This window comes from Pararge aegeria, chromosome 6 (genome assembly GCF_905163445.1).
Source record: "Pararge aegeria chromosome 6, ilParAegt1.1, whole genome shotgun sequence".
Classification (NCBI taxonomy): Eukaryota; Metazoa; Arthropoda; class Insecta; order Lepidoptera; family Nymphalidae; genus Pararge; species Pararge aegeria.
Genome location: NC_053185.1, coordinates 9,307,380 through 9,328,422, shown reverse-complemented (window position 1 = coordinate 9,328,422; position 21,043 = coordinate 9,307,380). Strand labels below are relative to the sequence as shown.

Sequence of the window (21,043 nt, the reverse complement as noted above, 5' to 3'; positions counted from 1 at the left end):
AAATAATTCCGTCCATATTTCTTGACTTGGTTTTCTTGTCTAGGACTAGTGGAAAGGTATTTTATTTCGGTTACTTAAAAAGGGAGGGATCAAGTGATTGAAGAATAACCATTTCAAACTGCAACAGTACCGTCGGGTATTCCCCCGTTCCGCTGTGTCACGTGCCCCCGCACTTCTTTTAAAATCGAGTTAAGTAAGTAGCCTAACAAATCTGACGAAATTTTCGATTTTTATTTTGCACATCAAGGAAGGCACTTCAAGTAGCCTAACAAATTGACGAAATTGTCGATTTTTATTTTTGTCCAACGAAACCTCGTGCAATCATAGATTAGAAAAAAATATTCTTTAACTGGTTAGTTAAGATTTTATTGTATTCTTTTATTGGCGGGAAACCGAAAAAAAACTAAAAAAGGTTATGAAATCAGTATTGAACTTTACTTAATTTTATTCTCTAAAATGGGGACCCTTAACAATACTTCTTGAGGGTAAGCTTAGGTACTATGTTCATTGAGGCAAGCTCCTGGAAGAGCAGCTTGCAAGCGTAGGGCATCTCCACAGCGGACACGGCGGCTGAGGAGCGGCAGGCGTGGCACCACGCACGGCTCGCCAGACGCCCACACGTGCCGCATATGTTGGCGATGAAAGCGTCCGACGCGAGCATCAGACGTTCCATGAGCAGCATGCTGCAAAACCGAAATAAAGTCTCAGAATAATTATCTATAGGACCAGCAAATTAATAGTCAAATGACGTCAACGTCTTATAAATCGATGAATGCCTTCTGCACGCGCGAAAAAGCATGACTCATTGTCACGTTCCGGTTGAACCGAGCGAGCAGCGAGAGCGCGGAACAAGCGATAGATAGGCACGTTCGGCTGGTGAGGCATCTATCGTCGAAGTTATCACATAAATTATTATCGTCCTCAAACCGACCTTACAAGTAACAACCCATTTTGAGATACAAATACAACAGCACAATAAGGTAGAACGTACAATTTGGCGGCCTTATCGCTAAATAGCGATCTCTTCCAGGCAACCAAAGGCATACAAGAAAATGTTATAAGAAATAAGTAGGTGGTACAACAAACAAAATTAAATATTAGGACTTAAAACTAAATTAACATAAAAAATAGGGAGATGATGGCGATAAGTAAAATTCCCTACCATGTACCCTTCTCCCTACGATCTTAAAACTATTGGTTTCAAAAGAACTCTGTCTAATAGCCGGAAATTCTTTTTGCCATCAAAAAGAACTACCGGCTAAGTTTGTCTGCATCGTAAGTGCAAACAAACTTCTACGAGGTTAACAATTTGTAAGTGATGTAGTACCTATGTATAATGAGTCATCAATAATTATTATCTTAAATGTTGAGAATTTGGAGGGTCGAAGTGCATCCGCTGAAGCGGGCCTCATTACAAGATAGATCTTAAATGTATCAAGCGGACTTACCTAGCCCCGTAACCAATGAGGCAGTCGCGCTCCATTTCTCCAAGACGCAGTCCGCCGTCCCGAGACCTCCCCTCTGTGGGTTGTCGGGTCAGCACCGCCCGTGGACCTCTTGCCCGCGCATGCATCTTGTCCTGCACCATGTGCTTCAGCTTCTGATAGTATACCGGCCCGGAGTAGATGTATGCCTCCAAAGGCTCGCCCGTCAGGCCAGAGTAGAAAATATCCTTTCCGTGGTAATTGTAACCGTGCTTCTCTAATTCTTTGCAAACGTCCCGAACTTTGGATCCGCCGAATGCCGTACCTGCGAAATAAGTAATAAACGATTGTTTAATGGACAAAATACTACAAATTATATTATTCATTTTAAAATATAATACCAGCTTTTATAAAGATACTGAGGGTTGGTTTAGTTTTTGTACCAAAAAGTCAGATTGGTTCGGTATATGTCAGATTTGAACTGACGGATTAAAGTATTTGGCTCCTGACCAACAATGTAATAACTCTCGAAATAAAAAAATAATAGTTACGCCTTTTACTCTCCGTTCCATAGAAAAAAATCCTCTGCCGATGCCGCGCCTAAAAAATTTTTTACTGTACTACTAAGGCTGTAGTTGTATTTTTAACGTACCGTAATGAAATTTGCCTTCCATCAATCCCGCCTTACCAGCTAGAAGCTCAATTGTTTTCCCAACTGTCATTCTTGATGGAAATCCGTGGGGATTCATGATCATATCTGGACATATACCCCGGTCGTTAAACGGCATATCCTCTTGTTGCACTATTAAACCCGTCACCCCTTTCTGACCGTGTCGGGAACTGAACTTGTCACCGATCTCGGGAACTCTTGTCTGACGCAATAAGATTTTGATAAGAAACGCGTCTTCCGAATTGGAAGAAACCATTACTTTTTCGATATAAGACTCCACTGGACCTTTATAAGTTATTGGTACATCTTTATAATCTATTTGTTGTGGTTGCCCTTGACTGATCGGGTTTAATGTTGCTGGCGGCATTTGCTTGTTAATCAGCACTTGTCGATTTTCAACCATTTCACCAGGAGCAGCTATACCATCAGTATCTAAAATTTCGTGTGCTTTGATAATCTTTCCCGTGTTAGCGTCTCTAGATGGGCCCAAGATTCGATCAGAAGTCTGATTACTATACCGTTTCATAGTAGTCTTGGCACTTTTGTAAACTAAACATCTACCATAACCCCGATCAATGGATGCTCTATTTAAAATCAGTGCGTCTTCAATATCGTAACCGCTGTAGCTCATCACTGCGACTGTTGCATTTTGACCAGCTGGCAATTTATCGAAATTTGTCAGCTCTATCGTCTTCGTTTTAACCATTGGACATTGTGGGTAAACTAAATTGTACATCAACGTGTCTATTCTATTCTTTTGGTTGTAACCGATAGTACCTGAAATATTAAGTGAATTGTCAGGAATATTTAGTCGAATAAAACAAAAACCATTCGCAAGTATGAAATAAACTATAAAATACACACCCATAGCTTGTTTACCCATAGCACACTGATATGTGTTTCTCGGACTTTGGTTATGATGTGGATATGGTACGAGTCCTGCACATACACCCAAAATTGTGAAGGGTTCTATTTCCAGATGTGTGGTGACATAAGGGTCTATCTCAACCTCAACTGTCGCTATATGGCTGTCGTTCTCCTCATTCACATCCAAATATTCAATCAAACCATCTGAGAGAAAATCTTGAAACTTTCTTATACCTCTGTTCAGCTCGTTTATATGAGCCTGCTGCACTAATGGGAAGCCCTTCTCCACGATAATATACGGCCGACAAAGTCTACCGCCGTCGCTACAAATGTATACTGTTCGCTGATTGTGATTCGGATAGATAGACACAAACGCAGATATAAGTCCACGACGACGAAACATTCTGAAAATTTTGATTAACTTTTTGTAATGCCTGGTTACACCTAGTATGTTACCTGAAAACGATAATATAAATTCATTTTGCTATAATGTTAAAGTAAGCATGAATAAATTCAGGTTTTGTATCTTAATTAACCTTACCATTAAGGAACACTAAATAAACAGCAGGGTGGTTGATTTCTTCACCACCTAAAAGCCTGACGTCTTCTACGCCTGCGTTACAAGCCAACCTTGCGATGGGCTCTTCGGAACTTTCTGTTGTTATATGCGTCATGAGGGCTAAATTCTTTACTAGACCGCAAGCCTCTCCCTCAGGGGTATCGGAAGGACAGAGCATTCCCCACTGCGACGGCTGCAAAGATCGAGGCCCAGACACTTTCCTAGTCTTTTCGAACTGCGAATTTACCCTGGTCATCATACCCAAAGCCGATATATAACTGAGGCGACTCAGAACTTGTGTAACACCGTGCCTTTCCATTTTAAATCTCTTGATTGTCCAATTTCCCTAAAAAAATATCAGTGGCATATCAATACAGTTGAAATAAAACAACAGAAATGTAGTAGGTATATTGCTATCACTTACACTAGAAATGGCTGTAAACAGGCCGTTAGCTATCAAGTCCGGTCTCATATGTTTTACAACGTCAAACGGCGCGGCTTTCACTTTTGGTATTATTTTATCAGCTATCGATTTCAACTCCCAATTGAATCTTTTAAATAAATCTTCAAACATGAGAGCTAACAATGACCCTGCTAATTCCAGTCTTTTGTTACCGTAGTAATCCGGGTCGTCTATAGTAGCCTTATTGTTTTCAGCTTCTATTACTCTCTTTACCATGATAGCCAAATAGATGGCTTTGACGTAAAAGTTGTAATTCTCTACAGTCACATGAGCGAGGATAGTTGTCGCTAACAGATCTCTAGCCTCGTCAATGGGAGTTCGAAATTTTGCATTGGCTGTCTGAAACCTTTTAAACAAAATTTTTATATTCTTTATTGTATAGTATACTCTAGGACTGGCTTGTTAGTTTTTTTTTTAAAAACACTTTTTTAATCTTAGAAAAAGAGTACTTTCGTTTTCTATCTTAAGAGGGACATTTCCAATAGATTGAGAAAGAAAGGAATATTAATATTAATGGAATATCTCTAGCTTTTGAGTAAATGTACTTACCGTTTAACCTTCAGTTTAGCTCCAATATAAGTAAGTGCTTGATTTTGAGTGAAAATTTTTAAGTTGTGACAATCTATAATGCACGGCGCCATTTTCTTTACAACTATATCCTCAGTGCCCACAAGCAGCATTATTTCTTGGTCACTGCAAATACCCATGGCTTTAAATGCTATTGCTATTGGTATATCCTGCAATAATTTTATTGATTTTAATTTTTACATTTATATTATAACTTTTACAAAACTAAAGCAGTTCCTCATAGCTATTTGCATATCAATTTCAATAAGAAATTTTTTGCATATAAACTTTCATCTGTTCAACTATTACACAATCGCATTGCACAATCCGCATGCATTAATAAATGCAAAAAGGTTTTATACACATTGACCTTTATCACGTGCACCTATGAAGCCTTCATAAAAAAAACTTTGATCCTAAGTTGAGTCATAGCACAATATTGAATATCATTTAAGCTTCCTTAACAATTGTGCTATTGAATGCAAAAGAGATTTAGGAATCCGACTAGTAGTTCCGGAGATTAGTGTGTTCAAACAATTTATTATTAGTATACAATAGATAAAGATTTTGAATGGCATACATCAGACAGTGCATTATGTCTAAGTACATATTTTCCATTTTTCACAATAACATTTGTCCTAGTTTTCTTTTCGTGTGTAGAACTAGTTACTTGACACTGCACCGCTCCCTTGAATTCATCCACAATCATTCGATTTCTTGAGAGCTGCTCTTGAATCAATATAACTTTTTCTTGACCTGAAAAATTTAAGTGTCACCTAAATGGTTTTATTTTTACATCAAGCGGAATTATTAAGTATTGAATGAATGAATCAATATACTTTTATTGTACACCACCACCACCACCACCATATAGATTAATTGTAAATAAAAAGTTAACTAAAAATTTGGCAGCCTTCTTGCTACATAGCAATCTCTTGGTGTAAAACATAGCTCAAGAAAAGAGGTAAGTGGTGCATATAAATATATACTTATATATACATAAATACTATATCATATATATATATATAAATAATAAACTTACAATATTATATATTAAATATAGTGATAATGAATATATATACCTATACAATCAATATCAATAATATATCATGCAATCTTTATACATAGTGTCATAAAATTAATACTGAAGAGAAAGGTAAATTTAGATTGTTGTGTAGTTATTGTCAACATCCTTTGTGTGGTAGTGAGCAATGTGGTCTTAGAAGTGGAAGGTCACTGGTTAGTTCCCTGGCAGGGGCAACTGACAGAATATCCTCTGCTCTGATCTGGTTTTTGGCTTTGCTCTGATTTTGATTCTGGCTTTGGCTGTGGTCAGTTATCACCTAGCCGACAAACACTTGCTGCGAAGTGATTTAGCATTTAGCAGGTTTGATATAACATGCATGATTGGTAAACTTCACACAACGTTAAGGTCATAATGGAGAACTTGCAGGCATGCAGGTTTACTCACAATGTTTTCTTTCAACATTAAAGCAAGTTGTATTTTAATTGCTTTAGTTAAAACGAACAGAATTTTGAAAAGGTGCATGCAGTGAATTAAACTTGGTCCCCCTGGCAAAAGCCCCAACCGCTTCTAAAATAAAATAAAAAATGAGAACATTTACCTCTTATAATAAAATAGCCACCAGGATCATGCGGGCATTCATTTAGTTGAGCTAGTTCAAAATCTGATTTGTTTGTCAGGACACAATTTGAAGATCTTAGCATTAGTGGCATCCTAGAAAATTTAATCAAATATGATTACAAAGATTTTGATACTCAAAGTTGACTGGCCATTTTATTTTAATTTTTTTCTTTTTAGAACATAGTATTTTTGATTTACTATTAGATTACTATTAGATTTCCCCATACTGTACCAGTTAGTAAACTGTGGATACTAACCTTCCAATTAGCTGTTTATTTTTGATAACCCTTTGATTGCCTCGGATATATTCAATGTCCACTGTGATTGGTGCAGAGTATGTCATGTCCCTTAGTCTACACTCATGAGGGGTTGTGGGCTTAGATACATTAAAACCTTCCTCTAAATCTGGTGTTCCCACATATGCATTTAAATATTTGATATAAAACAACGGATCAGAATCACAAAACACTTTCTCATTAGCTTGAACAATTTTCTTGATTTCAACATTAATAAAATAATTGAAGGAGTCAATGTGTTGCTTAACCAATCCTTTTATTTGAAGAAATGATGGAACAAGTTTCCATTTGTCCTGAAATCAGAATGAAAATGTATTTTCTGCTCTAAATTAATTTCTAAGGGCAAGTTAAAAATTTCCCAGTAGTGATTAAACTGATTCATTAACATGTACTGCCTCGATAATTTTATGAAAATTATCATACTGAGATTTGGACTCCTTAGATTAAGAGAGGAAAATGCAAGGCTAAATACAACAACTATTTCTCCAACCGCTTAAAGTAGAGACCGTGACTACTTCTCTGCTGTGGACTGTCGTGAATGGTTACGTTTTCATAGATTTTTATTGTTAACATAATGGATCTTTTTTGCAAATAACTAACCTCTAAAGCTTTTATTGGGTCTCTCAAACCTTTTGCCGACTCCCATTCTGTGTGTTTATTATTTAATTCCCCCATATTTTTTTCAAGCATGGCATTTAAAATTAAATAGCATGCCTGTAGATATATTCAACCGGACACAATCATTTAAATACTCATATTTTGATTGAAATTTTAAATTTTCAATACAAAAATGTAATGTTTTGACTTTGAACCTCACATTCAACTTGTCATTGTCAAAAATGTTTTTTTATAATTTTACGGTTCTGGGCCCTAGCCCTTTTCGAATGAACACTGAAGCTCACAGATTCTTTACCGAGACTATTTCTCCATAAACTAGCATTGTGTTTTTATCCTCATTGCAATCATGCAATTTGAAGCTATGTTGTGACTATAGTCTATGGTGAGCAAATGACATAAAAACATTATATTCATCACAGACAGATCTTATTTTGTCGATGGTTGTAACAAATCATACATTCGGCATTGAGATTTGTTTCAATATAATAATTCTCATAACAAATAATTAAGATGGAGCAAAATATTTAAAACCCAAGTTTGAATTATTTATGATATTACAAAAATGATGTCCCCAAAAGCACTTACATAATGTCTTGACATAGGTTTCAAAATTACGAAAATGGTGTTTGAATCTATTCCCCGTACAGTTAGAATAATTTTGTTGGGAGAGCCAGGTGTTGGAAAAACTTCATTAATACTTTCACTAGTGACCGAAGAGTTTGCTGAAAATGTGCCGCCAAAGGCTGAAGAAATTACAATTCCCGCTGATGTTACGCCGGAACAAGTCCCGACTAACATCATCGATATATGCTGTAAGTTTCGTAACACTTCCGTCCACTATCCAACATTCCACCTTCTCAAACGTATTTAAGTCGAAGAGCCTTTAGGTACAACAGATTCGGCCTTGGTCGATCATCTTAGTATTCTATCGGAAGTGCTGCCGTGCCTTGTAGTTCTAGTAAAGCCGCTTAGGAACTTAAGGGTGATAATATTTTAATTAATTGCTCAATAATAAATATCCAAAAAATATGCGTTTCAGCAAAAACATTAAAAACAGTTTGTTGGGAAAAGTGAATCAAATTCAAGAAGCAAGATATAAAAACACACTCAATTGTTGTAATACAAGACTGGTCTAGCTTTTAGTTTATTGTTCTCTCTCCAGAGATGGCCAATAATAACTTTGTTACACCAAAGTGGCATTATCAAAATTGGTGTTCTTGATACACATTGCCTTTTGTGTACCTAATTTGGTATTGCAATGTAATTAATAATATAATATAATTAATAAAGTTTTTTAAATAAATGAACTATTTTTCTTTTCAGTAACTGAACAGACCTTAGAACAAGTTGCTGAAGAAATTGAAAAAGCTCATGTAATATGTATAGTTTTTTCAGTAGACAGACAGGAAACTTTAAACAGAATTGCTTCATACTGGCTTCCATTTGTAAGGGATAACTGTCCAGAAGATTATAGGAAGCCTGTAATTCTTGTTGGAAATAAAATAGATTTAATCGACTACTCTGTTGTTGATGTAAGTTAGAACAATACAGTTAGCCTAATAATTCTATAAATATATTAATAAATGTATTAAAAATAATAAATATATAAGGCAAAAATACTTTTGTGAATGATAGTAGACAACTATCATTCACAAAAGTATTAACATTTTTTGTCATGGTGAAATGCAGATACAGATAGAAATTAGTACTGTGAATATTTTCAATTAAAGTTGGAACAGGTGTCAATATCTGCTGTAACAGCTGCCATATAAGTGTGAATTGACTGTAAAATAATTTATTTAGCAATACATAATTTATGAAGGTTGCTCTCCTTCATAAATTATGTTTAGAGCTATAATTTAGTGTGCCTAAGTAAAGTTTAACATCGTAAAGTAAAGTTCAGTAATATTAAAATAATAAATGAGCAATGATAACAAGCACCTAGGTCTCATTAGCCTTTATTTAGTAGTAGTTACATATTTGTTTGGTTTGTATCTGAGTAAACTTTATACAAAGTAATTAAAATTCTTTTAGAACATTTGGGATATTGCTGAGGAGTATCCAGAGGTGGACAGATGTATAGAATGTTCTGCAAAAACACTTACAAATGTTTCAGAAATGTTTTATAATGCACAGAAAGCAGTATTGCATCCTGTTTATCCCATATACTCTATCGAGGAACAAGAGGTATTTAGAACTAGAATCACAATGTGAATAATTATAAGGGTGGATCCAGTAAAATAATTGTTTCTTGAATTCTTTCTAGCTGACTGAAAGGTGCAAAAAGGCTCTTACAAGGATATTTAAAATTTGTGATATAGATGGTGATGGTCTATTGGATGATTATGAAATAACTATTTTTCAGAAGAAGTGTTTTGACACTCCATTACAATTGCAGGTATGTATTGAGGTATATGGACAATCAGTTTCTCGGTGCCCCCTGTAATCCAACATTACTATTGAATATTTTCTGTCAATCTTCGTTAATTTGGATAATGCATGATAAGTTATAACACATAGAATCTTATCATTGGATTGTAGTTTTCCAGATTACACGTGATTCCTTTGTAAATAATCAAGACTATTAGGGGGTTGTAAGTAGTATATTCCGACAAATTTGATAGTTTGATACTGCCCTGCAAAACGTTTGTCCACTTTATCTGTTATATCAATCTTGGGACATAAAATTTTTCTATCAATATTATATCCAAATTGTGTTCACTCATTTGTATTAAATCTTTGAGATATTAACAAAACTATTGATATAGGTTTTAGATGAAGTAAAATCTGTAATTGCACAAAATATTGCTGGAGGCATAGAAAATGAATGCATAACAATGAAGGGTTTCATATTCTTGCATTGCCTTTTTATACAAAGAGGACGAAATGAGACTACATGGACAGTTCTGCGCAAATTTGGATATGATGAGAGTTTGGAGTTAACACACAATTATCTATATGCTAAGTATGCCATAACTATTTTTGTAATTATATCATATCATATCATTCATATCATTATTGTTTTGCAATTCGGTAATTTAACAGCTGATGATTTATTTACTTAGTTATATTAATTCATTTATTTAATGATTGATTGCTTATGTTTTAAGTAATTTTTCTATTTTTTTTAAATTGCTTCTAGTGTGAGGGGGATATTTTGTTTATTACTTAATTCTTTGTTACAGCATTAAGGTACCCATTGGGTGTACGTCAGAGCTGTCATATAAAGGTCAACAATTTTTGACACAGTTATTCGAAAAGTATGACAAGGATAGAGATGGAATGTTAAATCCAACTGAATTGAAAAATGTTTTCTCATGTTGCCCTCGCATACCGTGGCATAATTTACGCTACACAGTTCCAACTAACGAAAAGGTATTTATTTTTCTAGTATATTCAATGTTATTTGACCAAATTAAATGCTATATAAATATATAATAAAATTCTAGTTATAAAAGATTTTTTTTTTAATTTATTGTTCAAAATAAAAGTAACAAATATTTTCCAACATAATATGCATCCTTCTAGAAACTATGCGTTTATGGTGGGGATGGCGGGTTCGCAAGTATATATCTTTAAAAATATTCAACTACTTAATGAAAATGTAAATGTAACTTAATCTTAATGTAAATCATTTAGACAATCTTACTCGAACAGTGGCTTTTTTTTGAACTATTAGCTAAAAAATGTCGATTACATTTCCTTAAAAATATATGTTTTTTTTCATTTATACATTGCAAAGCGGGTGAGAGATCTTCAAATATTTTGGGTAATACGTATTTATTCCTTCTTCCGTACACATTATGTGTTTTCGGTAGAATAAACTTTATAACTAGGCAGTTTCCGAAAATTACCATCTCGCTCTTCACGTCTAAGATGTTGTATAAGAAAGATTAGTTTAAGAGAATCTCTTTTTATTTTGTTGTTTGCATTTATTTTATCAAACTTGTTTTTCATATATTTTTAAAACAAATTTTATTAAAAGTTACTAAAATTTTCATTACTTTTAATAAAATATGTTTTAAAAATATATAAAAAACAAGTTTGATAAAATAAATGCAAACAACAAAATAAAACGAGGTTCTCTTAAACTAATCTTTAAGAGTAACGAAAGCTTGCTTACGTTATAGGACATGTATAAAAAAAGACTTTTTTATTCTTGCTACTATCAAGAGCATTATTAATGCCAATGAAATTTGATTACAGGGATATGTAACTCCTCAGGGTTGGATGTGTCGGTGGACTCTCATGACATTACTAGACTTGCAGAGCACAAGCGCTTATTTAGCATATTTAGGGTACAATTTTATTGAAAACGACACACAAAAATCAGCAATACACAGTGAGTGAACTTTATAATATAGCCTGGACTCAGTATGGTGTGTGCCTGTTAACTAGAGTGATGTATTTATTTTCATATCTTAATGAGAATGAATTATGGGATGACAATTTTTATAAAGATATTATTAGAAATTGGTCCACTACAGGGTAGGCCTCCTCTCAGAATTAGAAGGGTTTAAGCTGTAGTTCACTATGCTGGAAAAATGCGGTTTAATAGACTTCCAGGGCCCTTGAGAACATTAAAGAGAACTTTTCGGCATGCAGGTTTCCTCTCGATGTTTTATTAATAAAAGGAGGAAACCTGCATGCCTAAGAGTTGCTTTAAACGCACATAACTTCAAAAAGTTACATGGGGGTACCGGGAATCGAACTCTACCCCAAGGAAAGAGAAACCTAAGCCTTACCCACCGCTTATAAGGTGATAAGTCAGTGCATATATAATATATCTTCAATGAAATAAAATCTCTTACTTATTTGAAGTAAAACTTCTTTAGAATCTTTATGATGTGAAACTCGATGAAACGAAATTGCGTCGCGATAAAGAAACAATCAAACATAAATTTATAGGATTAAGTTGGCGAGAGAATGAGATGGAATTTTTACACATTTTATTTTAGTTACCATGGAAAATGAATTATATAGAATATAATATTTCTTATTAAAATATTAAATAATGTTTAAGCTTGGTAAAAGTTATTAACATTATTGTTGTTCACCATATCCATCCCAATCTCTCGTGGGCTACTTTTCAGAAGTCTAACTTCTGTTATGTGTGAATTGGATATGATTTTTTCTTTTGATTATGAGATGTTTACAATCTTTTAAATTTTCTATCGTATGAGAGACGAGAGCGGCGACTGCTTCCAAGCAGCCTTGTCGTTTGTAAACTTATCCATAGGCAGGTCCAAAATTACCTTGGGAATCATATTATTAAGGCATATACTCAATCGCACGAATGTAAATACAATTAAATTTAACTCAATCCCACAATTTAATTTACTTTTAATTTAATCCGTTTTTTCCGCCTTTTGCAGTTACCAGAGACAAAAAAGTTGATATTGCTAAAAAGCAATCTAGTAGAAATGTGTACCAATGCCATATTATTGGACCACGATCATGCGGGAAAACTTCTATATGCAGGAGTTTCTTAGGCATAGCACACAAGGTATTGTTGAATTAGATATTATTTTAATATTTTCCAAAGACGATTAGAGAATTTACTGGATAGTTTTCTAAATTTTCCTAAAGTTTCCATTTGGAGACCAGCTGTTTACATTAAGGGTCAAAGTAACCAACGCCTTAGGTTGATGGACACAACGGCACTTTGTAGGACAGGTTCCTCGCATGCCCTGCGAAGTGTTTATATTTATAGGCTATGGTTGTCTGGACGAGGTGGACGGACGTACAAAAGTCCTATGTCCAGCAGTGGACGTCTATCGGTTGATATGATGACCATGATGATCTAACCAGGTTGCTTCTTTAATAGTTTTAAGTGACAATGTGAGATGGTAATAACAAAAACAAAAAATAACCTGCTAAGTTTGTTGTGGGCTTCTTCTTAGAACCCTCGTAGAACCCTCGTAGTTTAGTTTTAAGTTGACGAATTTAGTTATCGCCATCAACCCACTCCTATGTTATATTTTACATGTAATGTACGCATCAAAAGTCCCATATATGTGCCTATTTGAATAAAGAAATATTTGACTTCACGTGATGATGGTTTTCTGCTTGGTACTATATAAAAAATAGATTCTAAGACCGAATGAATGAATATACTTTTATTGCACACCACAATAAGAAAAGTATAACAAAACAACGTATATAATTTGGCAGCCTTATCGCTACATAGCTATTTCTTCCAGGCAACCAATGGCGAAGATAGAAAACAGTTACAGAAAATAATTAGGTGGTGCATATACCCATAAAATACATATTTCATTACTTAAATATATACATATAATATATAAAAAAACAATATTTGTAACTTTTAGACCGATTTTGGTTTTAGAAAATTAAACCACATTCCCACGAGCGTGGAGACGGCAGCAGTACGGAGAGCAACTGTTGCATAAACACAGTGCTAGTGTACGGGCAGGAGAAATACTTAGTTCTAAAGGAGATACCCATTACCCGCGTTTCGGACCCTCTGCAGCCACACGAGGTCAACTGCGACGTGGCGTGTCTGGTGTATGACGTCACTGCCAGTAGGTCATTTGAATACATCGCCCGAATATATATTGTGAGTATGACTTCCATGAAATAATTCCCGAGCCGTATTTCACATTTTATTTATATTTAACAAGTAACACCGCGATGAATAAGATTGTACGTGTAATTTATTTTATTATCTTCTTATTATATATCTACTCTTCAGATTTCTAATATTAGTATAGATATTGATTTTGTTTTGATGATAGTTGATAGGTGTCACTAAGTTATAACAATGCTTTTGGATTCATTGGAATAACACTGTCAATAAAAGGGTCAGAAAGTGAAGCTAATAGATTTAGATAGATTAAAGATAGATTAATAATAAGACATAATATAACTTAGATAGATAAGAGAGTTGAGTTCTTTGCCGGTTACTATTTTCTTTTCTATGGGACCTTGGTAGTGTCTAATAATGCAAATGTGGTTCGAACGATCAGAGTGGCTAGCTAAGTATTGGAGAGAGTGCAGAGGTATAAATATCTGGGCACTTGGCTGAATGAACAACGGGACAGTGAAACAGAAATTAAAACCCGGATAGAAGTCGCCCGTAGTGCTTTTCAAAGCATGAAAAAAGTGCTCACTAGCCGCCGCAAACATCGCATTACGTAAACGCCTTCTAAATTATTACGTATGGCTAATATATACTTCTGTACGGATGCGAATCCTGGACCATCAAAGAGGATTTCAGTAAACGTCTAGAAGCATTCGAGATGTGGGCCTATCGACGCATGCTGAAAATCAGTTGGACTCAAAAGGTTACCAATGAGGAAGTCTCGCGACGAGTAGGCTCAGCTCGAACTTAGGGAGACGGTCAAAAAGAAAAAAGTTGCTACTGCAATTGATAATGATGGACAAAGTTGCTTGAAAGAGACGCATCGGCCGCAAGAGGAAGTCTTGGTTGCGCAACATAAGAGAGTGGACTGGGATCGCGAGAGAAAAGGAAAATTATCAAAAACTGACGGTCAACCTTCTCACTAGTTGGCACCTAAAGAAGAAGAAGATGGGACCTTGAGGCTTTATAGATATGTTGTATTCACTCTCATATTTTATTATAACGGTTTGTCATCGTTATCTTGGCCCGTGTTGCAGCAGCGTGTAAAAGGAGGCAAGTGCCTAGTGAGATCTAAATAAAATGAATAAATAAATATATTACAATACACAATCTAGCCCCAATGTAAGCGTAACTTGTGTTATGGGTACTAAGATAAATGATGATTATTTATAAATAATATAGGTACATAAATACTTATAAAACACCGAGACACTGTAAAACGTTCATCACACAAACTTTTTCCAGGTGTGGGAATCGAACCCGCAGGCTCGGATTTAAGCGGGGTCACTGCTCAATATGCAGTGATTTCATATACGCTAGTTATGGTGATATATATGCAGTGTGTTTTTTTTCAGAAATATTTCGCCGAAAGTCACATTCCTGTGTTAATTGTGGGAACAAAGGGTGATCATTTGATCACCAGACAGGAATACATTTTGCAGCCTGAAGTATTCTGCAATAAGTATCAACTGCTAGCACCGCAGAGCTTTAATATCAAGGAGAATAAACACGACGTTTTCGTGAAGTTAGCGACTATGGCTGCATTTCCGTAAGTATTCGCTCTTAAAACTTTTTTATACATTACATACATTGGCATGCATAGAGGGTATGCACAGGGTATGCAGATGATACAAAATGAAGAAAATCTCCAGTACAAGCTATAAATACTTAAGGGTAGGCTTTTTATAACTCTTACAATGCCTACCCTTAAGTTTTTTATAACTCGTATGGAGATATTCTTTGTTTTATATCATCTGCATACCCTGTGCATACCTTCTATGTACACCACTGATTACATAATAACTTTCCATCGTTGGCTTGAGGATGACTCTTTTTTTTTTATTCATATAAATGGATTATCGAGAAATAATTTTATATTTTATTTTTTGTCATTGTTTTTACCTACACTAGGAACTGGAGGAAATATAAATTTTTAAAGTGCATATAAAATTTACGACCTACCGAAAGGATTTGAACCTTCGACTCTAGCAATCGCGGCCTGAGAGCTTTGAGCGATTCTCCGCCGTAGCTTAGCGGGCAAAGAATTATGTAAGGGTACCGTCTAGTTGGCTCTAATTTTTTAAATTTGAATCTTGAAAATAACAAAAACGGATCACCCGACCAGACGGCAGCAAATTGCTCGCAATCAGTCCAATTAGAAAAATATGCCTACCTTCAATCATTACTAGTACTTCACACGAAAATCGGATCGATTACTTATTTTTAATTTTAATTTTTGTATAGTTGCACGCCTTACACATTTAAAAAAAAGCAGTTTTCTCGAAACTGAAATTGATTTTTTGTTATTTATATTGCACTTAACTCAGGTTAATTTGAGTACACTAATATCAAGTCAAATAATTTGTCAGGCACATAAAATACATTTCAATAACAATTTTTTTGTTTAACATAGTAAATAATAACATTAAACATAATCTTTTCTGGACGTCCGTGTATGGACGGGTGGCATCAAAATTGGTCGAAAAAATGATCGTATCGGAATATTTTTTTTTTAATTATCTAAAGTAACACACGACATAATTTCTTAGTTAATATGAGCGTTCAATTCACTGTCGTTAAATTTCCATGTAATTATTCTAGCTAATATTAATTGTAACTTTCAATGTGCAATCATTATGACATTCCCGTGTCTTGTTTACAAAAAATGAATAATAATTAATATGAAAAAAAAAAATTGTAATGAGCATTGAAAGTTTCAGTTAAAAAAATTTCAATTTTATTGTGAAAAAAATGAGATTATGAGGCGTGCACTTTTGGATTTTCCAAATTTTATTTAACTATTTTCAACAAGCCTTAAAAATGTTCGACTGCGAAATAATGTTTTAAACTGTTATTTTAATTATGTCTTGGTCAGTCAATTTCAAGCAGCATGGATTTTGTTCAGCAAACACAGGTTAGTAAATTTGAATGTTTTTTTATTCTGCTGACTAAAACAATGTATTAAACAATATACCTTTCTGGCACAACAAGATACCGGGCAATAATTAGAAACTAATATTTATCTGCCTCCAATTTAGGTAATCATATGTTTGGTTTCGGCCGCGGCACAATTTTTGACAAACAATGCTGCATATACAGTTCCGATGCGATGTCGCACGCAAACCGATTAATTAATTTGGAGGCTTTGGTTACCTCCAAGCGATGTAACGAGGTACCAAATAGAAACCATTTAACAGTGTAACCCTTAGAAACCACGATTATTTAGTCAGGCGCTGCACTGGTATAAGAAAATTAAACTGCAAAATAAATCTCTCTAAAAAGGATTTATTTTGCAGTTAGATTCAACTGCACCTTCCAATGCGTCACTATCAGATAACAGCAGTATACATTTTACTTAACAGTGATGATAGAATCACGGTTTTGCTGGATAGCATTTATCTTAGCAATGATTTAAAATTAATAATATAATAAATGTATTGTGTTGTCCTTAGAAGTAAGATTGTCTGCGCGTTATAGTAATAGTGCGTTTACGATATACGTTTTACCTACACTTGAAGGAATTATCAATTTTATAAATTTAAGATGCATATAAAGATTTTCGGAACCGACAGGATTTGAACCCGCAACTCTCTGGCAGTCTGGCCTGATTTCTAAGTTGCACTAAGGTACACGGAAACTCACGTCACAATAGGTATCATTGAGGAAGCTGTACATTGCGTCTATTACTTTAAACTCGCTTTTAATAATATTACTCCTTACCATCAATGCCCCTATTCTGTTACTTTCTGACAGTTCGTAGCCGTTTAAGAGTTGACCGTTGGTGATGCACAGTTACAAGTTGTAATCAAAGTTTTCATTTAACAGACACCTGAAGCACTTCGCAAGCTTCGCTGGCGACAACTCCTCGTGGTGGAAGGCAGGCATCGGTGTCGCTGCCGCCACCATTGCGGGACTTGTGCTCATCAAGCTGTTGAACATCAAGACACGATAGAACTCGCCGCAAATGCGTGCTAGACCTTAAAAACAGTGAAGGGCGTGAGCTATTTTTTTTAGGCCTTCTACTACAAATTGGACAGTATGTATGCCGGTCAGCCAACCGTGTTTTACCCGTTAGGAAGAAACTCACGTTTGCAGGCCGTAGCCGGTATTCCACCAGAAACAAAGAACAACTTTTTTTGCGCACAAGTTCATGTATGAGGGAGGGCTTCGAGCTAACGTACCTTCTGCGACTTGAGCACAAATCGCAAATAGATCCAAAACTTCAAATTAATTTGATAGATTCCTCTCGCTCATTGTTTGAATGTGAGTGACAAAATTAGGAGTTCTCGTATATTATTCCCGTCAATGCACGACACAATATACGATACAAATGAGTACACAGTGCGTCAACTCGATCACTCATTCCGAAGGGGTGCGGTGCAGGGGAGTACAGCCGCCCAAAACTCGCAGCGTCTGTGTACTTGGGAGTCGGTACTCTCAATGAGTAGCGTAATAAATAGTTGACGACTGTGTACTTATTACACGTTATGTCCATACCCAGGATAAAATTACACATTACAGTTACACGTGATAAAATTTCATTCAATAGCTGTACACGGGAATGTACATACTGCCAATGTGATCCCGGCTTATTCGATTGTGTCCGCGCTGCCACTTTCTATGGAGTGGGTGTGAATAATGACTAGTATTGAATGCACTCGATAATTGATTCGAAATTAAAATGGGAGAGGGACGGAGTGCTATTCTCAGATAATACCTATATTCAATAAGATCACAATATAAAAGACCAATTTCTTAAATTATATCTGTGTTTTCATAATTTGTTAAGATCTCAATCAATCCTCTTAAGAATGGAATCTTGATAATCGTCATACAAGCTCTAGGTGGCGTAATCTTTCAACTGTCGCCGCTATCTAGCTGTTTCAATTAATATAGTAGGCGACAATCGTTATTGATTGCGATATACCCAATGCAATCTTTTGGCAGTAATCGCATCTTCAAGAGTAGGTATAGATGTTTGACATCTGGGCTAAGCGCATAGCTTTCTTGAAATTCAAGTTTATTTGGATATTATAATTCATTAGTTGATGTAGTCTCTTTGTCACGGGGATAAACATACTATGTAAATTTCAAATATGCCTAGTACCGGAGTTCAGTATAACTGCATGCTAACGAAACCCATGGACATAGTTTGAATCAGTCAATTATGAATTTACTATTTAAAGAATACAATTATTATTACGAAATAAATACAAAAAATAGTTGTTCTTGCTCTTAGTAAGTATTGTTTATTGCTTATAAAAAAATATACACGCTGACTTTTTTTTCTTTTTACAACGGTGAGCCAGATTATCTCACCAAAGTCTGCTATAAAACTATTAGAAATATAATATCGTAGTTTTGTTAAGAAGCATCCAATATCAAGTGTTAACGGTGCGGTGCAGAGGCGGTATCAATTTCATACATTGTGGTTGTTTCATGCAGCAGAAATAATATTCAAATAGGTTTATTAATACATAATTTGCTCAGCTGCTTCAAAATTTCTAAATTCAGAAATGTTTGAATTTTTTTATCACTAGATAATAAACTTCAATTATTTTGAGTAGGGTTAGAGTTGCTGTACCTATACATCGGATTAAAAAAAGGAGCTGTCGATCGATTAGACTTTAGATTAGATTAGATTATATTTCATTTATTATAATAAATGAAACATAATAAAATCCTTGAATATAATAATTATTGAAGCAATCTTCCTTATATTGTTTGTTTTCTATTATTCATGCACGCCATAAACAAGATTACATACTTTCTCAATAACATCTCATAAGCGATGATATTATGAAGAAAACTTTAGTAAACTTTCAATGTTATTAATTTACCCCTCTGACTAAAGAATAATTAAGTCACTGACTTATTCCAACTTATCGTCTCCATGAATATATAACCCGCTTTGATAATGAATGATATGAACTTATAAACTTTTCCTTGTGTTATTTACTGTGATATCTTTGTCAATTTAGCGTGATGTATATATACAATAGAAAGCGGATCAATCATTTGGGAGGTTGCCTGGCCACTAGCAGAAATTTACTGAGGCTCTAACCTTAAAGCTGCAATCATAATGTTAGATTGGGTATTTCAAACTATTTAGGGTGAGGAGACCTTGAGTGTGCATCCAAAGCTGGCTTTACTGGGTAAAGGTAGAAGAGAACGTGCATTAAGTGAAATCTGCGCTTATCTTTTTATTTAATGCAAAAGATCCACTATGATATGATTGCCTTTCATGTTCGATGCATAACTTCAATGGATAGCCAGTGTGTGATTCCGCTACTAAACAAATGTAGCCCAAGTGAATCGGGTCCGGGTAACAATGGTATTATTAAGGTGCAGTAATATTCCAAACTTAGGGGAAAAAGTTAAGTTCGTTTAACCATTATTACCGTTAATATCAGGGTTTTACGCTCGCAAACGTAAAACCATAATAATAAACTGTAATAGACCTAATAAGGTTCATCAAAGTACTTGTAAACCTGTTCTAAGTTTGATGTTGGTTTATCTACGGGCCGTGTCGTTTTGGACTATCAAAATGAAAGCGTTAAAAAAAATATTTTTCGTTCTTTGAAGTTTATTGAGTTCATCACGTCGACCGATCACAATCCATTGTAAATCCACTGCCGTCTACATCTCCAGCAAATGTTGGTTGCAGATAATTTTTAACGTGTTAAAGAAGGCGGCGCTTCTTGCTTGATGAACTCTAATAAGGCGCTCCTTAATAAGGCTTAATGCCTTATTAAGCAACGCGTCTTGTTACAATACTATATAACAGTATTGTCACTAGATGGCGCTTAATCTCACACTTGGCACCCTGGTCGTCAATTTTCAAGTCTGCCATCTTGTACTAAAGTTCATACACCATCCAACAAGGACTTGCGGCAAGGGCAGCAGGGCCATATAAAATAAAATTGAGTTCCATTTTACTTCGACATTATTAGTTTAACGCTACTCGAAATATTCTTCGATTGCAAGCGTGCAAAACTTATGCATTTGTTTTAACTGGAGGTAGGTACCTTAGAGTCAAGAGTAGTGTCTTTGTCGAACCCAATATGGAAAATGAACCGCATTCGGTTCGACTGCAATTGTGTTATAGGTATTTGAGAAAATAAAACATGCCTCCCAAACAGCGGACGAAAAATACATAACTACTACTCAAAAACTACACTCGGTTGGAGTGCTTCATGAAGTGTGCCCCCTTGTGTTTTTTTCGTTCGCTGCTCCCTAACCAAAGATGTTTGTAGAGTTATGCTTAATTTAAAGTGTTAAAGTAATTAAGTATTACTATAATTTCAGTTGTAAATAAAATTTTAGCTCT

General features: G+C 35.0%; 2 protein-coding genes across 3 annotated transcripts; one reads left to right on the top strand and one right to left on the bottom strand.

The window, feature by feature from the left end:
* Window positions 1-409: 409 nt before the first annotated feature.
* On the bottom strand, window positions 410-7,334 carry LOC120624466 (DNA-directed RNA polymerase III subunit RPC2). Its single transcript, XM_039891028.1, has 11 exons — window positions 7,092-7,334; window positions 6,453-6,784; window positions 6,176-6,288; window positions 5,131-5,306; window positions 4,533-4,720; window positions 3,945-4,329; window positions 3,503-3,866; window positions 2,959-3,417; window positions 2,077-2,871; window positions 1,449-1,749; window positions 410-683 (listed from the first exon to the last, which is right to left on the bottom strand). The coding sequence occupies exons 1-11, from the start codon at window positions 7,179-7,181 to the stop codon at window positions 467-469; spliced, it is 3,420 nt and encodes a 1,139-aa protein (XP_039746962.1). The 5' UTR covers window positions 7,182-7,334; the 3' UTR covers window positions 410-466.
* A 210-nt stretch (window positions 7,335-7,544) lies between these two features.
* Window positions 7,545-21,043, top strand: LOC120624368 (mitochondrial Rho GTPase). Of its 2 annotated transcripts, XM_039890871.1 has the most exons (12): window positions 7,545-7,921; window positions 8,433-8,641; window positions 9,144-9,296; window positions 9,376-9,507; window positions 9,878-10,074; window positions 10,295-10,484; window positions 11,316-11,451; window positions 12,485-12,615; window positions 13,459-13,689; window positions 15,069-15,262; window positions 16,589-16,627; window positions 17,539-21,043. In XM_039890871.1, the coding sequence occupies exons 1-12, from the start codon at window positions 7,729-7,731 to the stop codon at window positions 17,663-17,665; spliced, it is 1,932 nt and encodes a 643-aa protein (XP_039746805.1). In that variant the 5' UTR covers window positions 7,545-7,728; the 3' UTR covers window positions 17,666-21,043. The 2 variants fall into 2 exon arrangements, with proteins under 2 accessions (XP_039746805.1, XP_039746804.1); XM_039890870.1 differs by lacking the exon at window positions 16,589-16,627.

Coding starts and splice junctions, on each gene's coding strand:
- LOC120624466 (XM_039891028.1), bottom strand. CDS start 7,181: ATGCTTGAAAAAAATATGGGGGAATTAAATAATAAACACACAGAATGG. Junction 5,307..6,175: donor TGGCTATTTTATTATAAGAG/GTAAATGTTCTC, acceptor TAAATTTTTCAG/GTCAAGAAAAAGTTATATTG. Junction 4,330..4,532: donor GCTAAACTGAAGGTTAAACG/GTAAGTACATTT, acceptor TTTGTTTAAAAG/GTTTCAGACAGCCAATGCAA.
- LOC120624368 (XM_039890871.1), top strand. CDS start 7,729: ATGGTGTTTGAATCTATTCCCCGTACAGTTAGAATAATTTTGTTGGGA. Junction 10,485..11,315: donor CAGTTCCAACTAACGAAAAG/GTATTTATTTTT, acceptor ATTTGATTACAG/GGATATGTAACTCCTCAGGG. Junction 15,263..16,588: donor GCGACTATGGCTGCATTTCC/GTAAGTATTCGC, acceptor TGTCTTGGTCAG/TCAATTTCAAGCAGCATGGA.